Below are 22,818 nucleotides of genomic sequence, written 5' to 3'. Positions count from 1 at the left end.
GATGGATTTTCCTCAGGTTTTTGCCTGCCATATCAGTTCTGTTATACTCAGACATTATTTTAACAGTTTTGGAAACTTTGGAGTGTTTTCTATCCAAATCTACCAATTATATGCATAACCTAACTTCTGGGCCTGAGTAGCAGGCAGTTTAATTTGGGCACGCTTTTCATCCAAAATTCCGAATGCTGCCCCCTACCCTATTGAAGTTGAATGCCAGGAATTGTGAACAACTGAGTTTAAATGTGTTTGCCTAAGGTGTATGTAAACTTCTGACTTCAACTGTATTACTGAGATCATGTGACAGATCATGTGACACTTAAGATTGCACACAGGTGGACTTTATTTCACTAATTATGTGACTTCTGAAGGTAATTGGTTGTATCAGATCTTATTTAAAGGCTTCACAGCAAAGGGGGTGAATATATACGCACCCACCCATTTTCTGTTGTTTATTGTTTTTACATTTCACCAATTTGGACTATTTTGTGTATGTTCATTACATGAAATCCAAATAAAAATCTATTTAAATTCCAGGTTGTAATGCAACAAAATAGGAAAAATGCCAAGGGGGGTGAATACTTTTGCAAGACGCTGTGTATCTGTCACTCTCCTTCGTTCCTCAGGTGTTATTGACTCTGTTTTCATGTTGGTGAGTTGTTTGTGTTTTGTGTTCATTGTTTTGATTATTTATTAAAACACTCACTCCCTGTACCTGCTTACCGACTCTCAGCACACTCATTACAAGAATACGTTGTTATGTTATTAACTTAAGATTCTCAGCAAGACAGGCAGATAGACCAACAATACAATGGGCTGGCTATACATTGCACAAGAAGAAGAGTAAAGACTATTTTAAGAGAGAGAAGATAATTCATGCAAATTGCTATTGAACAATAACTAGGATTACCTTTGAAATGATCTTCTTTGAACTGCCGGATTGTTATAAATGGCTTGGATGGATGGATTTGATTGTCCAGCATATTGAAGTCGTTCATATGCTAATAATCCACACTGCTACCCAGCATTCATTATTCTTAGAGGAGCAGAACAAGCAATGGATTGATCCTGGCTTAGAAAAAATATCCTGATAGGATCGACATTTTATTATTATTATTATTTATTATTTAAATTACAATTACAGCCTCAAGTCTTTTTGTGTATGACACTACAAGCTTGGCACACCTGTATTTGGGGAGTTTCTCCCATTCTTCTTTGCAGATCCTCTCAAGCTCTGTCAGGTTGGATGGGGAGCGTTGCTGCATAGCTATTTTCAGGGCTCTCCAGAGATGTTTGATTGGGTTCAAGTCTGGGCTCTGGCTGGGCCACTCAAGGACATTCAGAGACTTGTTCCGAACCCACTCTTGCGTTGTCTTGGCTGTGTGCTCAGGGTCGTTGTCCTGTTGGAAGGTGAACCTTCACCTCAGTCTGAGGTTTTGAGCGCTCTGGAGCAGGTTTTCATTAAGGATCTCTCTGTACTTTACTCTGTTCATCTTTGCCTCGATCCTGACTAGTCTCCCAGTTCCTGCCGCTGAAAAACATCCCCACAGCATGATGCTGCCACCACCATGCTTCACCGTAGGGACGGTGCCAGGTTTCCTCCAGACTTGACATTTGACATTCAGGCCAAACAGTTCAATCTTGGTTTCATCAGACCAGATAATCTTGTTTCTCATGGTCTGAAAGTCTATAGGTGCCTTTTGGCAAACTCCACGTGGCCTGTCATGTGCCTTTTACTGAGGAGTGGCTTCCTGCTGGCCGTTGTACTATAAAGGCCTGATTGATGGAGTGTTGCAGAGATGGTTGTCCTTGTGGAAGGTTCTCCCATCTTCACAGAATAACTTTGGATCTCTGTCAGAGTGACAGAGCGGTCAAATGACCTCCACTCATCACTGTCAAACGCTCCCTGAAACACTTCAGCGAGCAGGCCTTTCTAATCGACCTGGTCGGGGTATCCTGGAAGGATATTGATCTCATCCCGTCAGTAGAGAATGCCTGGTTATTTTTCTTTAATGCCTTCCTCATCATCTTAAATAAGCATGCCCCATTCAAGAAATGTAGAACCAGGAACAGATATAGCCCTTGGTTCTCCCCAGACTGACCTTAACCAACACAAAAACATTCTGTGGCATCGGACAGCCCCCTTGATATGCAACTTTTTTAGGGAAGTTAGAAACCAATATACACAGGCAGTTAGAAAAGCCAAGCCTTTTCAAGCAGGAATGTATCTCCCTCACTAGCTAGGAAACACTTATCTCCCTCACTAGCTTTAAGCATCAGCTGTCAGAGCAGCTCACAGATTACTGCACCTGTACATAGCCCATCTATAATTTAGTCCAAACAACTACCTCTTCCCCTACTGTATTTATTTTATTTTATTTTTTTCTCCTTTGCACCACATTATTTCTATTTCTACTTCGCACATTCTTCTACTGCAAATCTACCATTCCAGTGTTTTACTTGCTATATTGTATTTACTTTGCCACCATGGCCTTTTTTTGCCTTTACCTCCCTTATCTCACCTCATTTGCTCACATCGTATATAGACTTGTTCCTACTGTATTATTGACTGTATGTTTGTTTTACTCCATGTGTAACTCTGTGTCGTTGTATGTGTCAAACTGCTTTGCTTTATCTTGGCCAGGTCGCAGTTGTAAATGAGAACTTGTTCTCAACTGGCCTACCTGGTTAAATAAAGGTACAATTTAAATTTTAAAATTAAAAACTTGAACTCTGGGAATCATTTTTTGGCTGCAGTCTGAGGTGCAGTTAAATCTAATGACCTCTGACCTCCTCTGAGGTAACTCTGGGTCTTCCTTTCCTGTGGCGGTCTTCACAAGAGCCAGTTTCATCATAGCGATTGATGGTTTTTGCCACTGAACATGAAGAATCGTTCAAAGTTCTTATTTTTTTCCCCCGCATTGACTGACCTTCATGTCTTAAGTTGTTTCTCTTTACTTATTTGAGCTGTTCTTACCCTAATATGGACTTGGTCTTTTACCCAATAGGGCTTCTTCTTCTTCTTTTCTTCTTCTTCTTCTAAATAAGATGTGACCAACCCTTCTCACAACACAACTGATTGGCTCAAACACATTAAGAAGGAAAGAAATTCCACAAATAAACTTTTAACTTGGCACACCTGTCAATGTAAAAGCATTCCAGGTGACTACCCCATGAAATTGGTTTCATAGAATGGCAAGAGTGTGCAAAGCTGTCATCAAGGCAAAGGGTGGCTACTTTGAAGAATATAAAATAATGTACAATAAATGTTGATTTGTTTAACACTTTTATGGTTACTACATGATTCCATATGTGTCATGTTATAGTTGTGATGTCTTCACTATTATTCTATAATGTAGAACATAGTAATAATAAAGACAAACCCTAGAAATAGTACTGTATACTGGCGCCAGGAAGGACCGGGGGAAGGGTCAGGTGTTAAGGGTCAGACATAGGATCTGGGAACCCTACTCGGTCAGATCTTGAATTAATGTATACTTACTTTAATGACTAAACATGTTGGGTGATTCTTCTTGAAAACATTCATTCCTCTTGTCAGGACTGAGCCTGGTGGAGAGTTACCCTTACGAACCCGAAGAGAGGGGCTTCGACTACGTACGCCTGGCCTCCATCGCTGCAGGTGAGTCTGGTAGCAGTATAGATGACCTGACTGTTTCTGCCCTGGGAGTAGGTAGAGGGGGGTAGGTAGAAGGGCAGAACATGTCTGGGGGTAGGTAGAGGGGCAGAACGTGTGTCTGGGGGTACGTGGAGGGGGTAGGTAGAGGGTCAGAATGTGTGTCTGGGGGCAGCTATAGATTGCAGAATGTGTGTCTGGGGGCAGCTATAGAGGGCAGAATGTGTGTCTGGGGGTAGGTAGAGGGGCAGAATGTGTGTCTGGGGGCAGCTATAGAGGGGCAGAATGTGTGTCTGGGGGTAGGTAGAGGGGCAGAATGTGTGTCTGGGGGCAGCTATAGAGGGGCAGAACGTGTGTCTGGGGGTACGTGGAGGGGGTAGGTAGAGGGTCAGAATGTGTGTCTGGGGGCAGCTATAGATTGCAGAATGTGTGTCTGGGGGCAGCTATAGAGGGCAGAATGTGTGTCTGGGGGGTAGGTAGAGGGGCAGAATGTGTGTCTGGGGGCAGCTATAGAGGGGCAGAATGTGTGTCTGGGGGTAGGTAGAGGGGCAGAATGTGTGTCTGGGGGCAGCTATAGAGGGGCAGAATGTGTGTCTGGGTGGCATCTATAGAGGGGCAGAATGTGTGTCTGGGGGCAGCTATAGAGGGGCAGAATGTGTGTCTGGGGGTAGGTAGAGGGCCAGAATCTGTGTCTGGGGGCAGCTATAGAGGGGCAGAATGTGTGTCTGGGGGCAGCTATAGAGGGGCAGAATGTGTGTCTGGGGGCAGCTATAGAGGGGCAACTGTAGAAGCAGCTGCCTCCTGGAGGGGTACCTGGGGTCAGTTATAGGGAGGCAGAATATGCTGTTTGCCCTCAGGGTAAAAAATAACTTTATCACCTATTTACATTAAATAGCAGCTCAGAGAGCCCATCTCAGATTGTCTATGGGGGAGCATCAGAAGGGAACATGGCCAAGATGTTCAAATGTTCATAGATGATCAGCAGGGTCAGATAATAATAATCACAGTAGTTGTTGAGGGTGCAGCAAGTCAGCACCTCAGGAGTAAATGTCAGCTGGCTTTTCATAGCCGATCATTCAGAGTATCTCTACCGCTCCTGCTGTCTCTAGAGAGTTGAAAACAGCAGGTCTGGGACAGGTAGCACGTCCGGTTAACAGGTCAGGGTTCCGTAGCCGCAGGCAGAACAGTTGAAACTGGAGCAGCAGCACGGCCAGGTGGACAGGGGACAGCAAGGAGTCATCATGCCAGGTAGTCCTGAGGCACGGTCCTAGGGCTCAGGTCCTCCGAGAGAGATAAAGAAAGAAAGAGAGAAAGAGAGAATTAGAGAGAGCATACTTAAATTTCACACAGGACACTGGATAAGACATGAGAAGTACTCCAGATATAACAAACTGACCCTAGCCCCCTGACACATAAACTATTGCAGCATAAATACTGGAGGCTGAGACAGGAGGGGTCAGGAGACACAGGAGAAACTGGTTTTAATGATAGCAGCCATCCCCAAAGAAACTGCCAGACAAAGTTTAAAATAAAAGTGACATTGTAAAGGCTAATTAAATATGGCTCTGGGATCAAATTGGAAAAATCTGTTATGTATAGATTGTCACGAGAGGAAAGAGGTAAGTTGTAGTCACACCTCTTAATGTTATCACCCATTTATATACAGTCAAATATGTAAGAACATAAATGTATATAGTGAGAAGGAAACATTCCCCCCTCCTTCAAAACAGCAGTGAGATTGTAATGTAACTTCACCCCCCAGCTTGACATGTCAAGTTTCAAGTGTCAGCTCGTGGCTGGGGTGTGTGGGATTTGTGATGACGCTGTGGGCCTTCCTCAGGCAGCGTTTCCAGTAGATTTCCTGGGTGGGTGGGAGCACTGGGCCGTCTTCACCACCAGCATGAGGGCCTTGCCACTGTGGACGAAGACACTCCTATAACAGGTCGTGATGCAACCGGTCAGGATGTACTCGCTGGTGCAGCGGTAGTGTTTGGATAGGACCCGGCCAAATTTGTTCAACCACCTTAGGAAGTAGAGATGCTGTTGCGCCCTCTTGACCAGAGTGACGACTTGTTATCACCACGTAGTTGGTTGATAACAAGTCGTCAGTGATGTGGACGCAGAGGAACATAAAACTGCTGACTCTCTCTACAGCAGTCCCATTGGTATTCCATCCTCTGCTTCCTGAAGTCAGCAATCAACACCTTTGTTTTGCTGATGTTGAGGGTGAGGTTGTTGTCATGACACCACAATTCCAGTTCACTTACCTCCTCCTGAGGCTGCATTCATTGTAGCTGGGGATTTTAACAAGGGTAATCTGAAAACAAGACTCCCTAAATTCTATCAGCATATCGATTGTGCTACCAGGGCTGGTAAAACCCTGGATCATTGTTATTCTAACCTCTGTGCATATAAGGCCCTTCCACGCCCTCCTTTCAGAAAAGCTGACCACGACTCCATTTTGTTGCTCCCAGCCTATAGACAGAGACTAAAACAGGAAGCTCCCGCACTCAGGTCTGTTCAACGCTGGTCCGACCAATCTTATTGCACGCTTCTAGACTGCTTCGATCACGTGGATTGGGATATGTTCCGCATTGCTTCCAACAACAACATTGACGAATACGCTGATTTGGTGAGCGAGATCATTTGCAAGTGCATCGGCGATGTCGTACCCACAGCAACTATTAAAACATTCCCAAACCAGAAACCGTGGATTGATGGCAGCATTCGCGTGAAACTGAAAGCACGAACCACTGCTTTTAATCAGGGCAAGGTGACCGGAAACATGACCAAATACAAACAGTGCAGCTATTCCCTCCACAAGGCAATCAAAAAAGCGTCAGTATAGAGACAAAGTAGAGTTGCAATTCAACGGCTCAGACACAAGAGGTATGTTGTCAGGGTCTACAGTCAATCACGGATTACAAAAATAAAACCAGCCCAGCCGCGGACCAGGATGTCTTGCTCCCAGGCAGACTAAATAACTTCTTTGCTCGATTTGAGGACAATACAGTGCCACTGACACGGCCCGCAACCAAAACATGCGGACTCTCCTTCACTGCAGCCGAGGTGAGTAAAACATTTAAACGTGTTAACCCTCGCAAGGCTGCAGGCCCAGACGGTATCCCCAGCCACGTCCTCAGAGCATGTGGCAGACCAGCTGGCTGGTGTGTTTACGGACATATTCAATCAATCCTTATCCCAGTCTGCTGTCCCCACATGCTTCAAGAGGGTCACCATTGTTCCTGTTCAATCCATTGCTGGCAAAAGGAAGCAGATGTGGGGCTGTTGAGAGTTGCCCTGTGCGCTTTGTGCATATTGTCCAGTAAGGCTGTGACGGTGTCCGAGTTCTCATCGAACCAATCCTGATATTTCCTACCTATGTAGCCAATGGAGTGGGCCGCTGCCTTAAAGAGCACTGAGCTAATAGATGCCCACTTCTGATCAATGGGGTCCTCTGAGCTCAGAAGAGGCTCAATCTCCCTCAGTCTTTCAGCGAGAGAGCGATGAACTCATCCCTTACTGCAATCAGGGGCCAGTGTTTGTGGGGGCATCCATGATGTAGTCAATCAGGGGCCAGTGTTTGGAGCGTGGGGGCATCCATGATGTAGCCAATCAGGGGCCAGTGTTTGGAGCGTGGGGGCATCCATGATGTAGTCAATCAGGGGCCAGTGTTTGGAGCGTGGGGGCATCCATGATGTAGTCAATCAGGGGCCAGTGTTTGGAGCGTGGGGACATCCATGATGTAGCCAATCAGGTACCAGTGTTTGGAGCGTGGGGGCATCCATGATGTAGTCAATCAGGGGCCAGTGTTTGGAGCGTGGGGGCATCCATGATGTAGCCAATCAGGGGCCAGTGTTTGGAGCGTGGGGGCATCCATGATGTAGTCAATCAGGGGCCAGTGTTTGGAGCGTGGGGGCATCCATGATGTAGTCAATCAGGGGCCAGTGTTTGGAGCGTGGGGGCATCCATGATGTAGTCAATCAGGGGCCAGTGTTTGGAGCGTGGGGGCATCCATGATGTAGTCAATCAGGTACCAGTGTTTGGAGCGTGGGAGCATCCATGATGTAGCCAATCAGGTACCAGTGTTTGGAGCGTGGGGACATCCATGATGTAGCCAATCAGGGGCCAGTGTTTGGAGCGTGGGGGCATCCATGATGTAGTCAATCAGGGGCCAGTGTTTGGAGCGTGGGGGCATCCATGATGTAGTCAATCAGGGGCCAGTGTTTGGAGCGTTAGGGCATCCATGATGTAGCCAATCAGGGGCCAGTGTTTGGAGCGTGGGGGCATCCATGATGTAGCCAATCAGGTACCAGTGTTTGGAGCGTGGGGGCATCCATGATGTAGTCAATCAGGGGCCAGTGTTTGGAGCGTGGGGGCATCCATGATGTAGCCAATCAGGGGCCAGTGTTTGGAGCGTGGGGGCATCCATGATGTAGTCAATCAGGGGCCAGTGTTTGGAGCGTGGGGGCATCCATGATGTAGCCAATCAGGGGCCAGTGTTTGGAGCGTGGGGGCATCCATGATGTAGCCAATCAGGGGCCAGTGTTTGGAGCGTGGGGGCATCCATGATGTAGTCAATCAGGGGCCAGTGTTTGGAGCGTGGGGGCATCCATGATGTAGTCAATCAGGTACCAGTGTTTGGAGCGTGGGGGCATCCATGATGTAGTCAATCAGGGGCCAGTGTTTGGAGCGTGGGGGCATCCATGATGTAGTCAATCAGGGGCCAGTGTTTGGAGCGTGGGGGCATCCATGATGTAGTCAATCAGGGGCCAGTGTTTGGAGCGTGGGGGCATCCATGATGTAGTCAATCAGGGGCCAGTGTTTGGAGCGTGGGGGCATCCATGATGTAGTCAATCAGGTACCAGTGTTTGGAGCGTGGGAGCATCCATGATGTAGCCAATCAGGTACCAGTGTTTGGAGCGTGGGGACATCCATGATGTAGCCAATCAGGGGCCAGTGTTTGGAGCGTGGGGGCATCCATGATGTAGTCAATCAGGGGCCAGTGTTTGGAGCGTGGGGGCATCCATGATGTAGTCAATCAGGGGCCAGTGTTTGGAGCGTTAGGGCATCCATGATGTAGCCAATCAGGGGCCAGTGTTTGGAGCGTGGGGGCATCCATGATGTAGCCAATCAGGTACCAGTGTTTGGAGCGTGGGGGCATCCATGATGTAGTCAATCAGGGGCCAGTGTTTGGAGCGTGGGGGCATCCATGATGTAGCCAATCAGGGGCCAGTGTTTGGAGCGTGGGGGCATCCATGATGTAGTCAATCAGGGGCCAGTGTTTGGAGCGTGGGGGCATCCATGATGTAGCCAATCAGGGGCCAGTGTTTGGAGCGTGGGGGCATCCATGATGTAGCCAATCAGGGGCCAGTGTTTGGAGCGTGGGGGCATCCATGATGTAGTCAATCAGGGGCCAGTGTTTGGAGCGTGGGGACATCCATGATGCTTTATATTGGTTCTTCAGCTGGAACAAGGTGTTAGTGACGATGAGATTGTACTCAGCACATAGAGTTAACAGTTAGTATGCCGTTCTCCTTGACCTGGCCAACACCATGCCTACCCAGCACTCCGCTCCATATCCTGTTATTCTGTCCCACCCTAGCGTTGAAGTCACCCAGCACTCTGACTCCATATCCTGTTATTCTGTCCCACCCTAGCGTTGAAGTCACCCAGCACTCTGACTCCATATCCTGTTATTCTGTCCCACCCTAGCGTTGAAGTCACCCAGCACTCTGACTCCATATCCTGTTATTCTGTCCCACCCTAGCGTTGAAGTCATCCAGCAGAAAGGTATTGTCATTCCTGGGGTTGCAGTGAAAGGCCTCATCTAGTAACTGGTAGAAGCAGTCCTTTGCCTCATTTTCAGATGGTAACGTTGGTGCGTTTGCACTGAGAAGAGTAGCATAACACATTTTGGCTAGGGGGACACGAGTCATGGGTCTTTCACATATGCCGACAGGTGTTTCGGTGAGGCTGGTTAAAAGTCTGTTCTTAATTGTCAGTCCCAGAGGGTAACCTTTCCAGAAGAAGGTGTAGCCTTCCCCCCCACCTTTCAGGGAATCTTCATCCAGGACTAGGTCTCACTCACGGCAGCAATCCACACACCACACACACTCAACACACCACACAACACGCCACACAGCACACCACACACACTCACGGCCTCCATTTGGCAAATCAGATCATAATTCTCTCCTCCTGATTCCTGCTCACAAGCTAAAAGTCAAACAGGAAGTACCAGTGACTCGTTCAATACAGAAGGTGATGTGACGGATGCTACGCTACAGGTCTGTTTCGCACAGACTGGAATACGTTCCGGGATTCATCTGATGGCATTGAGGAGTTTACCACATCAGGCACCGGTTTCATCAATAAATAAATGCATCGATGATGTTGCCCCACAGTGACCCTAAGGACATATCCCAACCAGAAGCCATTGATTATAGGCAACATGCAGCCGCTTTCAAGGAGCGGGACACTAATCCGGAGGATTATAAGAAACCTATAAGACCTACGACCTCTGGCAAACCATCAAACAGACAAAACATCAATACAGGACTAAGACGCTCGATGGATGTGGCAGGGCTTGCAAACTATCATGGATTACAAAGATAAACCCAGCCGTGAGCTACCCGGTGAAGCCAACCTACTAGATGAGCTAAATGCCTTCTGAACTGTGTGATCTCGCTCTCCGAAGCTAAGACCTTTAAAAAGGATATGATTCACGTCAGTAAGACCTTTAAAATGGATATGATTCACGTCAGTAAGACCTTTAAAATGGATATCATTCACGTCAGTAAGACCTTTAAAATGGATATCATTCACGTCAGTAAGACCTTTAAAATGGATATCATTCACGTCAGTGCCTCTTCCCCCTTAGGATGCTGAAAAGACTTGGGCCCTCAGATCCTCAAAAGGTTCTACAGCTGCCCCATTGAGAGCATCTTGGCTGGCTGCCTGCATCACTGCTTGGTACGGCGACTGCAAGGCACCCGACCACAAGGCACAACAGAGGGTGGTGAGTAGGGCCCATACTGGACTCTACCCACACACTCACACATACTCTCTACTGACACCTACACTACATACGCCACTACATACACATACACACACACACACACACACACACACACACACACACACACACACACACACACACACACACACACACACACATGTAGCATGCGCACACATGCATACACATGCATACACATGCATACACCTCCACCCTACGGACGACACAACAGTGGTAGGCTTGATTACCAACAACGACGAGACGGCCTACAGGGAGGAGGTGAGGGCCCTCGGAGTGCGGTGTCAGGAAAATAACCTCACACTCAACGTCAACAAAACTAAGGAGATGATCGTGGACTTCAGGAAACAGCAGAGGGAACACCCCCCTATCCACATCGATGGAACAGTAGTGGAGAGGGTAGTAAGTTTTAAGTTCCTCGGCATACACATCACAGACAAACTGAATTGGTCCACTCACACAGACAGCATCATGAAGAAGGCGCAGCAGCGCCTCTTCAACCTCAGGGGCTGAAGAAATTTGGCTTGTCACCAAAAGCACTCACAAACTTCTACAGATGCACAATCGAGAGCATCCTGTCGGGCTGTATCACCGCCTGGTATGGCAACTGCACCGCCCTCAACCGTAAGGCTCTCCAGAGGGTAGTGAGGTCTGCACAACGCATTACCGGGGGCAAACTACCTGCCCTCCAGGACACCTACACCACCCGATGCTACAGGAAGGCCATAAAGATCATCAAGGACATCAACCACCCGAGCCACTGCCTGTTCACCCCGCTATCATCCAGAAGGCGAGGTCAGTACAGGTGCATCAAAGCTGGGACCGAGAGACTGAAAAACAGCTTCTATCTCAAGGCCACCAGACTGTTAAACAGCCACCACTAACATTGAGTGGCTGCTGCCAACACACTGACTCAACTCCAGCCACTTTAATAATGGGAATTGATGGGAAATGATGTAAAATATATCACTAGTCACTTTAAACAATGCTACCTAATATAATGTTTACATACCCTACATTATTCATCTCATATGTATACGTATATACTGTACTCTATATCATCTACTGCATCCTTATGTAATACATGTATCACTAGCCACTTTAACTATGCCACTTTGTTTACATACTCATCTCATATGTATATACTTCACTCAATACCATCTACTGTATCTTGCCTATGCCGCTCTGTACCATCACTCACTCATATATCTTTATGTACATATTCTTTATCCCTTTACACTTGTGTGTATAAGGAAGTTGTTGTGGAATTGTTAGCTAGATTACTTGTTGGTTATTACTGCATTGTCGGAACTAGAAGCACAAGCATTTCGCTACACTCGCATTAACATCTGCTAACCATGTGTATGTGACAAATAAAATTTGATTTGATTTGACACACATGCATACACATGCACACACATGCACACACATGCACACACATGCACACACATGCACACACATGCACACACATGCATACACATGCACACACATGCACACACATGCACACACATGCATACACATGCACACACATGCACACACATGCACACACATGCACACACATGCACACACATGCATACACATGCACACACATGCACACACATGCACACACATGCACACACATGCACACACATGCACACACATGCACATGCACATGCACACACATGCATACACATGCACACATGCACACACATGCACACACATGCACACACATGCACACACATGCACACACATGCACACACATGCACACACATGCACACACATGCACACACATGCATACCCATGCACACACATGCACACACATGCATACACATGCACACACATGCACACACATGCACACACATGCATACACATGCACACACATGCACACACATGCACACACATGCACACACATGCATACACATGCACTGGAATAGACTGGAATACATTCCGGGATTCATCCAATGGCATTGAGGAATACACCACCTCAGTCACCAGCTTCATCAATAAGTGCATTGACAACGTCGTCCCCACAGTGACTGGACGTACATATACCAACCAGAATCCATGGATTACAGGCAACATCCGCACCAAGCTAAAGGCTAGAGCTGCTGCTTTCAAGGAACGGGACACTAATCCAGACGCTTATAAGAAACCCTGCTATGCCCTCCAACGAACCATCAAACAAGCAAAGCGTCAATACAGTACTAAGATTGAATCCTACTACACCGGCTCCGACACTCGTCGGATGTGGCAGGGCTTGCAAACCATTACAGACTACAAAGAGAAGCACAGCCGAGAGCTGCCCAGTGACATGAGCCTACCAGACGAGCTAAACTACTTCTGAAACATGCATGAGAGCACCAGCTGTTCCAGAAGACTGTGTGATCACGCTCTCCGCAGCCGATATGAGTAAGAACTTTAAACAGGTCAACATTCACAAGGCAGCAGGGCCAGATGGATTACCAGGACGTGTACTGCGCTGACCAACTAGCAAGTGTCTTCACTGACGTTTTCAACGTCTGGCTGACTGGCTGACTGGCTGACTGGCTGGCTGACTGGCTGACTGGCTGGCTGGTTGATTGGTTGACTGGCTGACTGCATAGCCACATCTCTGTGTGTGTTCTCATTATTGTTCATATCAAATCAAATTGTATTGGTCACATACACATGGTCAGCAGATGTTATTGGTCACATGGTCAGCAGATGTTATTGGTCACATGGTCAGCAGATGTTATTGGTCACATGGTCAGCAGATGTTATTGGTCACATGATCAGCAGATGTTATTGGTCACATGGTTAGCAGATGTTATTGGTCACATGGTTAGCAGATGTTATTGGTCACATGGTTAGCAGATGTTATTGGTCACATGGTTAGCAAATGTTATTGGTCACATGGTTAGCAGATGTTATTGGTCACATGGTTAGCAGATGTTATTGGTCACATGGTTAGCAGATGTTATTGGTCACATGGTTAGCAGATGTTATTGGTCACATGGTTAGCAGATGTTATTGGTCACATGGTTAGCAGATGTTATTGGTCACATGGTTAGCAGATGTTATTGCGGGTGTAGCGAAATGCTTGTGCTTCTAGCTCCAACAGTGCAGTAATATCTAACAAGTAATCTCTAACAAATTACACAACATAAACCCAATACACACAAATCTAAGTAGGAATTAATTAAGACTATATACATATATGGACGAACGATGCCAGAGCGGAACGGACTAAGATACAGTAGAATAGTATAGAATACAGTATATACATATGCGATGAGTAATGCATAGACTAAGATACAGTAGAATAGTATAGAAAACAGTATATACATATGAGATGAGAAATGCACAGACTAAGATACAGTAGAATAGTATAGAATACAGTATATACATATGAGATGAGTAATGCATAGACTAAGATACTGTAGAATAGTATAGAATACAGTATATACATATGAGATGAGTAATGCATAGACTAAAATACAGTAGAATAGTATAGAATACAGTAAATACATATGAGATGAGTAATGCACAGACTAAGATACAGTAGAATATAATACAGTATATACATATGAGATGGGTAATGCCAGATGTGTAAACATTTATTAAAGTGACATTATTAAAAGTGACTAGTGTTCCATTCTTTAAAGTGGCCAGTGATTCCTAGTCTGTCTATAGGCTGCAGCCTCATGTTTATTACATCCAATTTTTCCATTATTAAAGTGGCTGGAGTTGAGTCAGTGTGTTGGCAGCAGCCACTCAATGTTACTGATGGCTGTTTAACAGTCTGATGGCCTTGAGATAGAAGCTGTTTTTCAGTCTCTCGGTCCCAGCTTTGATGCACCTGTACTGACCTCGCCTTCTGGATGGTAGCGGGGTGAACAGGCAGTGGCTCGGGTGGTTGTTGTCCTTGATGATATTTTGTTATTAGTTATTCACTGTGTATTTATTCCACCTGTTATTATTTATATTTTTAAATTATATTTTGTAACTTTAACTCTGTTGGGAGGGCCCCGCAAGGGTTAGTCTACGCCTGTTGTTTACGAATCATGTAACATATTACATTGATTTGATTGATTAACACCACCAGGCTTCCTCAATATTTACTGAATCATGTTCTATTGCAGAAGATATATTTTAATTTAAAATACTTTAGAACCTTACTTAGAATTATGAATTACTTTTCATTTCATTTTTAGACGCTTGTCGATACAGACTGCAATTGTTGTTATTAATCGTTGTTTGAAATGTAATATGTCTCAAATTACAAAGACGATTTAAAAAAATGACATCTGCGTTCCAACTGGTACCCTTAGAAGCCATAGGGTTCTGCTCGGAAGTAGTGCACTACATAGGGAATAGGGTTCTGCTCGGAAGTAGTGCACTACATAGGGAATAGGGTTCTGCTCTGAAGTAGTGCACTACATAGGGAATAGGGTTCTGCTCTGAAGTAGTGCACTACATAGGGAATAGGGTTCTGCTCTGAAGTAGTGCACTACATAGGGAATAGGGTGGAAGTAGTGCACTACATAGGGAATAGGGTGGAAGTAGTGCACTACATAGGGAATAGGGTTCTGCTCTGAAGTAGTGCACTACATAGGGAATAGGGTGGAAGTAGTGCACTACATAGGGAATAGGGTTCTGCTCTGAAGTAGTGCACTACATAGGGAATAGGGTGGAAGTAGTGCACTACATAGGGAATAGGGTGGAAGTAGTGCACTACATAGGGAATAGGGTGGAAGTAGTGCACTACATAGGGAATAGGGTGGAAGTAGTGCACTACATAGGGAATAGGGTGGAAGTAGTGCACTACATAGGGAATAGGGTGGAAGTAGTGCACTACATAGGGAATAGGGTGGAAGTAGTGCACTACATAGGGAATAGGGTGGAAGTAGTGCACTACATAGGGAATAGGGAGCTATTTGGGATGCTAAAACCGCCCTTCCTTGTTTTTTTGTCTTCAAACAGGTGCAGTTGGCATAGCGACGGTGAACCGTTGTCTGGACGCGGCGAAGGCGTGTAACGTGGACGATACGTGTCAGAAGCTCCGTACGGAATACGTCTCGGCCTGCATCCAGCCGTCGGCCCGCTCAGGCCCCTGTAACAGAGCCAGGTGTGACAAGGCTCTCAGGAAGTTCTTCGACCGGGTCCCTCCTGACTACACCCACCAGCTGCTGTTCTGCCCCTGCACAGGTAGGAGAGGGGGGGGGGCAGGTGTATGTGTGTGTATTTATATATACACTATATAAACAAAAGTATTTGGACACCCCTTCAAATTAGTGGATTTGGCTATTTCAGCCACACCGGTTGCTGAGCACACAGCCATGCAATCTCCATAGACAAACAGTAGAATGGCCTTACTGAAGAGCTCAGTGACTTTCAACGTCTGTCCTCGGTCGCAACAACACTCACCACCGAGTTCCAAACTGTCTCTGGAAGCAACGTCAGCAAACTGTTCGTCTGGAGCTTCATGAAATGGGTTTCCATGGCCAAGTAGCCGCACACAAGCCTAAGATCACTATGCTCAACGCCAAACGTCGGCTGGAGTGGTGTAAAGCTCGCCGCCATCTGGAACAGTGGAAATGTGTTCTCTGGAGTGATGAATCATCTGGCACCCCTGAGGGACAAATCTGGGTTTGGTGGAAGCCAGGAGAACGCTACGTCTGGTGGAGAAGGTATAATGGTCTGGGGATGTTTTTCATGGTTCGGCCCCTTAGTTCCTGTGAAGGGAAATCATAACACTACAGCATACAATGACATTCTAGAATAATCTGTGCCTCCAACTTTGTGGCAAGAGTTTGGGGAAGGCCCTTTCCTGTTTCAGCATGACAATGCCCCCGTGCACAAAGCGAGGTCCATACAGAAATGGTTTGTTGCGATCAGTGTGGAAAAACTTGACTGGCCTGCACAGAGCCCTGACCTCAACCCCATCAAACACCTTTGGGATGGAACGCAGACTGGAAGCCAGGCTAATGGCGGAGATGGCTGCCATTTTACGGAAAATTGTGCTACTGTGTGTGTTTTATTGTGTAATTTGTAACTAATTTATGTTACTGCCACTATCTCTTTATGAACGAAAAAGAGCTTTTGAATATCAGAACAGCGATTCCTCAAATTGGACAAAGATTTTTTTCTTTAATAACGAGTCGGACTTCAGACACCCGACAAGGCCCAAATCATTCCCATGAAGAAGAGACAGAGATATCGGGGTCGTAGGTCGGGGGGAGCCTTGTAAGGATCCGACAGCGAGTGGGTAAACTGCCTCTACCATCAGTCCTATTAGCCAACGTACAATCATTGGATAACAAAATAGACGAGCTACGATCACAAATATCCTACCAACAGGATATTAAAAACTGTAATGTCTTATGTTTCACCAAATCGTGGCTGAATGACGACATGGATAACATTCAGCTAGCGGGATACACGCTGCACCGGCTAGATAGAACAGCACACTAAGACGAGGGAGGGGGGTCTATGTATATTTGTAAACAACAGCTATCTCAAGGTTTTGCTCGCCTGAGGTAGAGTATCTCATGATAAGCTGCTGACCACACTATTTACCAAGAGAGTTTTCATCTGTATTTTATTACTCGTAGCCGTCTATCTACCACCACAAACCAATGCTGGCACTAAGGCTGCACTCGACCAGCTGTATACGGCCATAAGCAAACAGGAAAACTCTCATCCAGAGGCGGCGCTCCTAGTGGCCGGGGACATTAATGCAGGCAAACTTAAATGTAATAATAATTTCTACCAGCATGTTAAATGTGGAAAAAGGGGAGAAAAAAAAACTCTAGACCACCTTTACACAGAGACGCGTACAAAGCTTATCCTCATGATTCCTGCTTATAAGCAAAAACTAAAGCAGGAAGCACCAATGTCAATTAAGAAATGGTCAGATGACGCAGATGCTAAGCTACAGGACTGTTTCACATAATCAGATGCTAAGCTACAGGTAATCAGATGCTAAGCTACAGGTAATCAGATGCTAAGCTACAGGTAATCAGATGCTAAGTTACAGGACTAAACTAAACTACAGGTAATCCTGAAAAGGTAATCAAATGGCTACTATCGTCATCCCCCAACGCAACAATGTTCCAACATCTAGTGGAAAGCCTTCCCAGAAGAGTGGAGGCTGTTATAGCAGCAATGTTCCAACATCTAGTGGAAAGCCTTCCCAGAAGAGTGGAGGCTGTTATAGCAGCAATGTTCCAACATCTAGTGGAAAGTCTTCCCAGAAGGCCCAACTCCATTTTAATGCCCATAATTTTGGAATGAGATGTTCAACGAGCAGGTGTCCACATACTGTTGGTTATGTAGTGTATATATGTGATGAAACGGGTGCTCAGAAAAGAGAGAGAGTTTAAACATAACCCTGTACTGTCCAGACACGGCGTGCACTGAGAGACGAAGACAGACCATCGTACCAGCCTGCTCCTATGAAGACAAAGACAAACCCAACTGTCTGGCTGCACTGCGACTCTGCAGGGCTGACTACGTCTGCAGGTAGGGATGGGGGGGGGGTGTAGGGTGGTTGTGGGTGTCTGAGTGTGTGTGTGTGTGTTTGTTTCTGTCTGTGTGTTTGTGTCTGTGTGTGTTTATTTGTTTGTAGGTAATATAATAATGATAATAATATTATTATGTGTGTCTCTGTCTCTCTCTGTCTCTTTCTCCCTCTCTCGATCTCTCTCTCTTCTCTGTCTCTCTCCCTCTCTCTGTCTCTCTCCCTCTCTCTGTCTCTCTCCCGCTCTCTCTCTGTCTCCCTCTCTCTGTCTCTCTCTCTGTCTCCCTCTCTCTGTCTCTCTGTCCCCCTCTCTCTGTCTCTCTCAATTCAATTCAATCCAAGGGGCTTTATTGACATGGGAAACATGTGTTAACATTGCCAAAGCAAGTGAGGTAGATAATATACAAAAGTGAAATAAACAATAAAAATGAACAGTAAACATTACACATACAGAAGTTTCAAAACAATAAAGACATTACAAATGTCATATTATATATATATATATATATATATATATATATATATATATACAGTGTTGTAACAATGTACAAATGGTCAGAGTACACAAGGGAAAATAAATAAGCATAAATATGGATTGTATTTACAATGGTGTTTGTTCTTCACTGGTTGCCCTTTTCTTGTGTCTCACTCCCTGTCTCTTTCTCTCTCTCTCTCTCTCTCTCTCTTCTCTCTCTGTCTCTCTCCCTGTCTCTCTGTCTCTCTCCCTGTCTCTCTCTCTCTCTCTCCTCTGACAGAACAGTCTGTCTCCTCTCTCTCTCCTCTCTCTCTGTCTCTCTCTCTCTCTCTCCTCTGACAGAACAGTCTCTCTCCTCTCCCTGTCTCTATCTCTCCTCTGACAGAACAGAACTCTCCTCTTTCTCAATTCAATACAAAATACTTTATTGGCATTGTTTAGATTGCCAAAGCAAATAGAATAGACAATAAACAAAAGGGAAATAAACAATTGAAACATTGGTAAACATTACACTCACAAATGTTTTTAGAGAATATAGACATTTCAAATGTTACATTATTGACTTTGTTGTGCAAGCAGTTGAAGTATGAAAAATAAGATAGATAAACAGATAAAGTGGCAAGAAGAAGTTTGTGAACCCTTTGGAAATACCTGGAGTTCTTTATTGAACACACCTTGTAAACATTCACAGTGCATTGTGGGAAAAGCCTTGGATTTAATAACTGGTTGACCTTCCTTTGGCAGCAATAATCTCAACCAAACGTTTTCTCTGTAGTTGCGGATCAGACCTGCACGACGGTCAGGAGGAATCTTGGACCATTCCTCTTTACGAAACTGTTTCAGTTCAGCAATATTCTTGGGATGTCTGGTGTGAACCGGTCTCTTGAGGTCATGTCATAGCATCTCAATCGGGTTGAGGTCAGGACTCTGACTGGGCCACTCCAGAAGGTCAGTACTCTGACTGGGCCACTCCAGAAGGTGTATTTTCTTCTGTTGAAGCCATTCTGTTGTTGATTTACTTCTGTGTTTTGGGTCGTTGTCCTGTTGCATCACCCAACTTCTGTTGAGCTTCAATTGGCGGACAGATAGCCTAACATTCTCCTGCAAAATGTCTTGATAAACTTGGCAATTGATTTTTCCATCAATGATAGCAAGCTGTTGTCATGACTTTGGCCTGGGAGTAGGTTTATGACAGTCATAAATACCTCTTCCCCCCTTTTTCCTCTCTCTACCCTACTGAGGTTACATTTGCGAAACCCTTGGTTAACATAGAGATTCTGGGAACGTCCGAATGTGGGGGGAAATGAACTATATTCTGTTAATCCGACCAATTGAACATATGCGGTGGTACTTAATGAATATGATGTCAGTTCGGTTGTCATCTGAGACATTCTCATCAATGATAGGATGACATAAACTCTACAGTGGAAAGTCTACACATCAGAGTTATCTGATTCACATGGAATTGTTGTTCAATTTAAATGTTTGAATATGAAATGATTCGTGATGGGATGAAATGTGATGTTAGCTTCTAAAATGTGAGATTTGGGTTTTCATAAGACAGGGCTCTGCTCCATCAGTGGCCTGCCCCTGTGAAGGGACTTTTCAAACACGCCCTCCTCTCCCTTCCTATATAAGCCCTTGACGACAATATAACTTCCTGTTCCGAGGATGTGAGGACGACGGTCCGATGTCAGAATGGTTGAGATAATAACTACAGAATGAAGCCAACATCAGCGTGAGCTTTGGTTGCAAATGGTATGAACTTTGAACTCTTATTCACTACAGAAGTGATACCTCCTAGCCGTTGAGTTAGCAACAGCAGATGCAACGAGGGTTAGGAAGGAACAGACAGAGTATTCTATCTATCACCCACGATGTTACTACAACGTATCCAATTGACAACCAGAGACATTCTTCAAAGGACAAAGGACTCGGTTTGGCAACACGGCCTTCCATCTACCACCAACCTACCGAAGCGCAGCTCAGAGTAAATATTTATTGCATCTGCCTTTTCCAAATGGGCGGTAATTTAGAATGCATAAGATACTGTATTTATGATAGCACAGCTTTGCCCTTTGTTCCTCAGTCTTCCCGCTCTTTCACTCAAACCCAGCCCCTTTTGTGTTACAAGCTGTCAAATCTGTTCCGCCCGCTAGGGACGTTTTCCTTTATGACGTAATTTGTAATCAAGTTATGATTTAATTATGTGTATGTATAATTCTGTGTGATTAGTTAGGTATTTAGTAAATACATGATTAAACCCAATTTTGTATTGCTGATTCAAATTGTTAGCCAGGGTTCGTGAAGATAACCAAGAATTTACAACTTTCAGATGAGACTGAAATAAGGTGACGATTAATATTGACTGCTATGGATGTAAAATATTACTAGGTATTTAAGAGTTTATTCGGAAGATAACAGCTCTATAAATATTATTTTGTGGTGCTCCACTCTCTAGTTAATTACATTTACAGGATTATCTCAATCAGGTAATATTAATTACGGATAAATTATTTTATAGAAAAGCATGTCATATCACTTAATCCGGCATAGCCAAAGACACGACACTGTCCAGGCCCTGAGGCAGCAGAGCAGCCCCAAACCATGATGCTCCTTCCACCATACTTTACAGTTGGTTTTGGTGTTCTGTGCTGTGCATTTTGTTCTCCAAACATATTGTTGTGTGTCCCTTCCAAACAACTGATCTTTAGTTTCATCTACAGTATATTTTGCCAGTAGTGCTGTGGAACATCAAGGGGCTCTTTTGCAAACTTCAGACGTGTAGCAATGGGTTTTTTTGGACAGCAGTGGTTTCTTCCATCATGTCCTCCCATGAACACCATTCTTGTTTAGTGTTTTACGTATCGTAGACTCGTCAACAGAGATGTTTGCATGCTCTAGAGATTTCTGTAAGTCTTTAGCTGACCCTCTAGGATTCTTCTTAATCCCATTGAGCATTCTGCTCTATGCTCTTGCAGTCATCTTTGCAGGACAGCCATTCCTAGAGAGAGTAGCTATAAATTAACTTTCTCCAATCATATGCAGTTTGTCTTACCTTACATCAAGGCTTTTAGAGATACTTTTGTAACCCTTTTAAGCTTTATGCAAGTCAACAATTCTTAATCGTTGGTCTTCTGAGATCTCTTGGTCGAGGCATGGTTCACATCAGGCAATGCTTTGTGTGAATAGCAAACTAAAATTTTGTGAGTGTTTTTTATATTTCAGGACAGCTCTAACCAACATCTCCAATCTAGTCTCATTGACTCCAGGTTAGCTGACTCCTGACTCCAATTAGCTTTTGGAGAAGTCATTAGCCTAGGGGGGGGTTCACATACTTTTTCCAACCTACACTGTGAATGTTAAAATTATGTATTCAATATAGATAAGAAAAATAAAATAATTTGCATGTTATTAGTTTAAGCACACTGTGTTTGTCTATCGTGATCAGATCAGATCAAATTTGACAACCAATTTATGCAGAAATCCAGGTCATTCCAAAGGGTTCACATACTTTTTCTTGCCACTGTAGGTTGTATTTACAATGTTGTATTCATTGGTTGCCCTTTTCTTGTGGCAACGGGCCTCAAATCTTTCTGCTGTGATGCACACTACAATATTTTGCCCAATATATATGGGAGTTTATCACAATTGGGTTTATTTTCAAATTCTTTGTGGATCTGTGTAATCTGAGGGAAATATGTGTCTCTAACATGGTCATACATTGGGCAGGAGGTTAGGAAGGTTAGGTTAGGAAGGGCAGCTCAGTTTCCACCTCATTTTGTGGGCAGTGTCCACATAGCCTGTCTTCTCTTGAGAGCCAGGTCTGCCTACGGCGGCCTCTCTCAATAGCAAGGCTCTGTTCACTGAGTCTGTACATAGTCAAAGCTTTCTTTAAGTTTGGGTCAGTCACAGGAGTCAGGTATTCTGCCACTGTGTACTCTCTGTTTAGGGCCAAATAGCATTCTAGTTTGCTCTGTTTGTTTGTTGATTCTTTCCAGTGTATAAAATAGTTATCTTTTTTGCGTTCTTATAATTTGGTTGGGTCTAATTGTGTTGCTGTTCTGGGGCTCTGTGGGGTGTGTTTGTGTTTGTGAACAGAGCCCTAGGACAAGCTTGCTTAGGGGGCTCTTCTCTAGGTTCATCTCTCTGTAGGTGATGGCTTTGTTATGGATGTTGTTACGGAATGTGTGGAT

The 22,818-nt window shown here is 44.9% G+C and overlaps 1 protein-coding gene across 1 annotated transcript in view; it reads left to right on the top strand.

The window, feature by feature from the left end:
- The window catches only part of gfra4a (GDNF family receptor alpha 4a), a 389,412-nt gene that overhangs the window by 307,178 nt on the left and 59,416 nt on the right, over positions 1 to 22,818 (top strand). Inside the window, exons 3-5 of the mRNA XM_042325051.1 lie at positions 3,557 to 3,637; positions 15,609 to 15,833; positions 18,032 to 18,149. Of these exons, the coding sequence (XP_042180985.1) occupies positions 3,557 to 3,637; positions 15,609 to 15,833; positions 18,032 to 18,149 (424 nt within the window). The remainder of the gene's footprint in view (positions 1 to 3,556; positions 3,638 to 15,608; positions 15,834 to 18,031; positions 18,150 to 22,818) is intronic.

Source organism: Oncorhynchus tshawytscha, linkage group LG08, assembly GCF_018296145.1.
Source record: "Oncorhynchus tshawytscha isolate Ot180627B linkage group LG08, Otsh_v2.0, whole genome shotgun sequence".
Taxonomy (NCBI): Eukaryota; Metazoa; Chordata; class Actinopteri; order Salmoniformes; family Salmonidae; genus Oncorhynchus; species Oncorhynchus tshawytscha.
The sequence above is the reverse complement of the archived record's forward strand: the minus strand, read 5'-3'. Positions and strand labels throughout refer to the sequence as shown.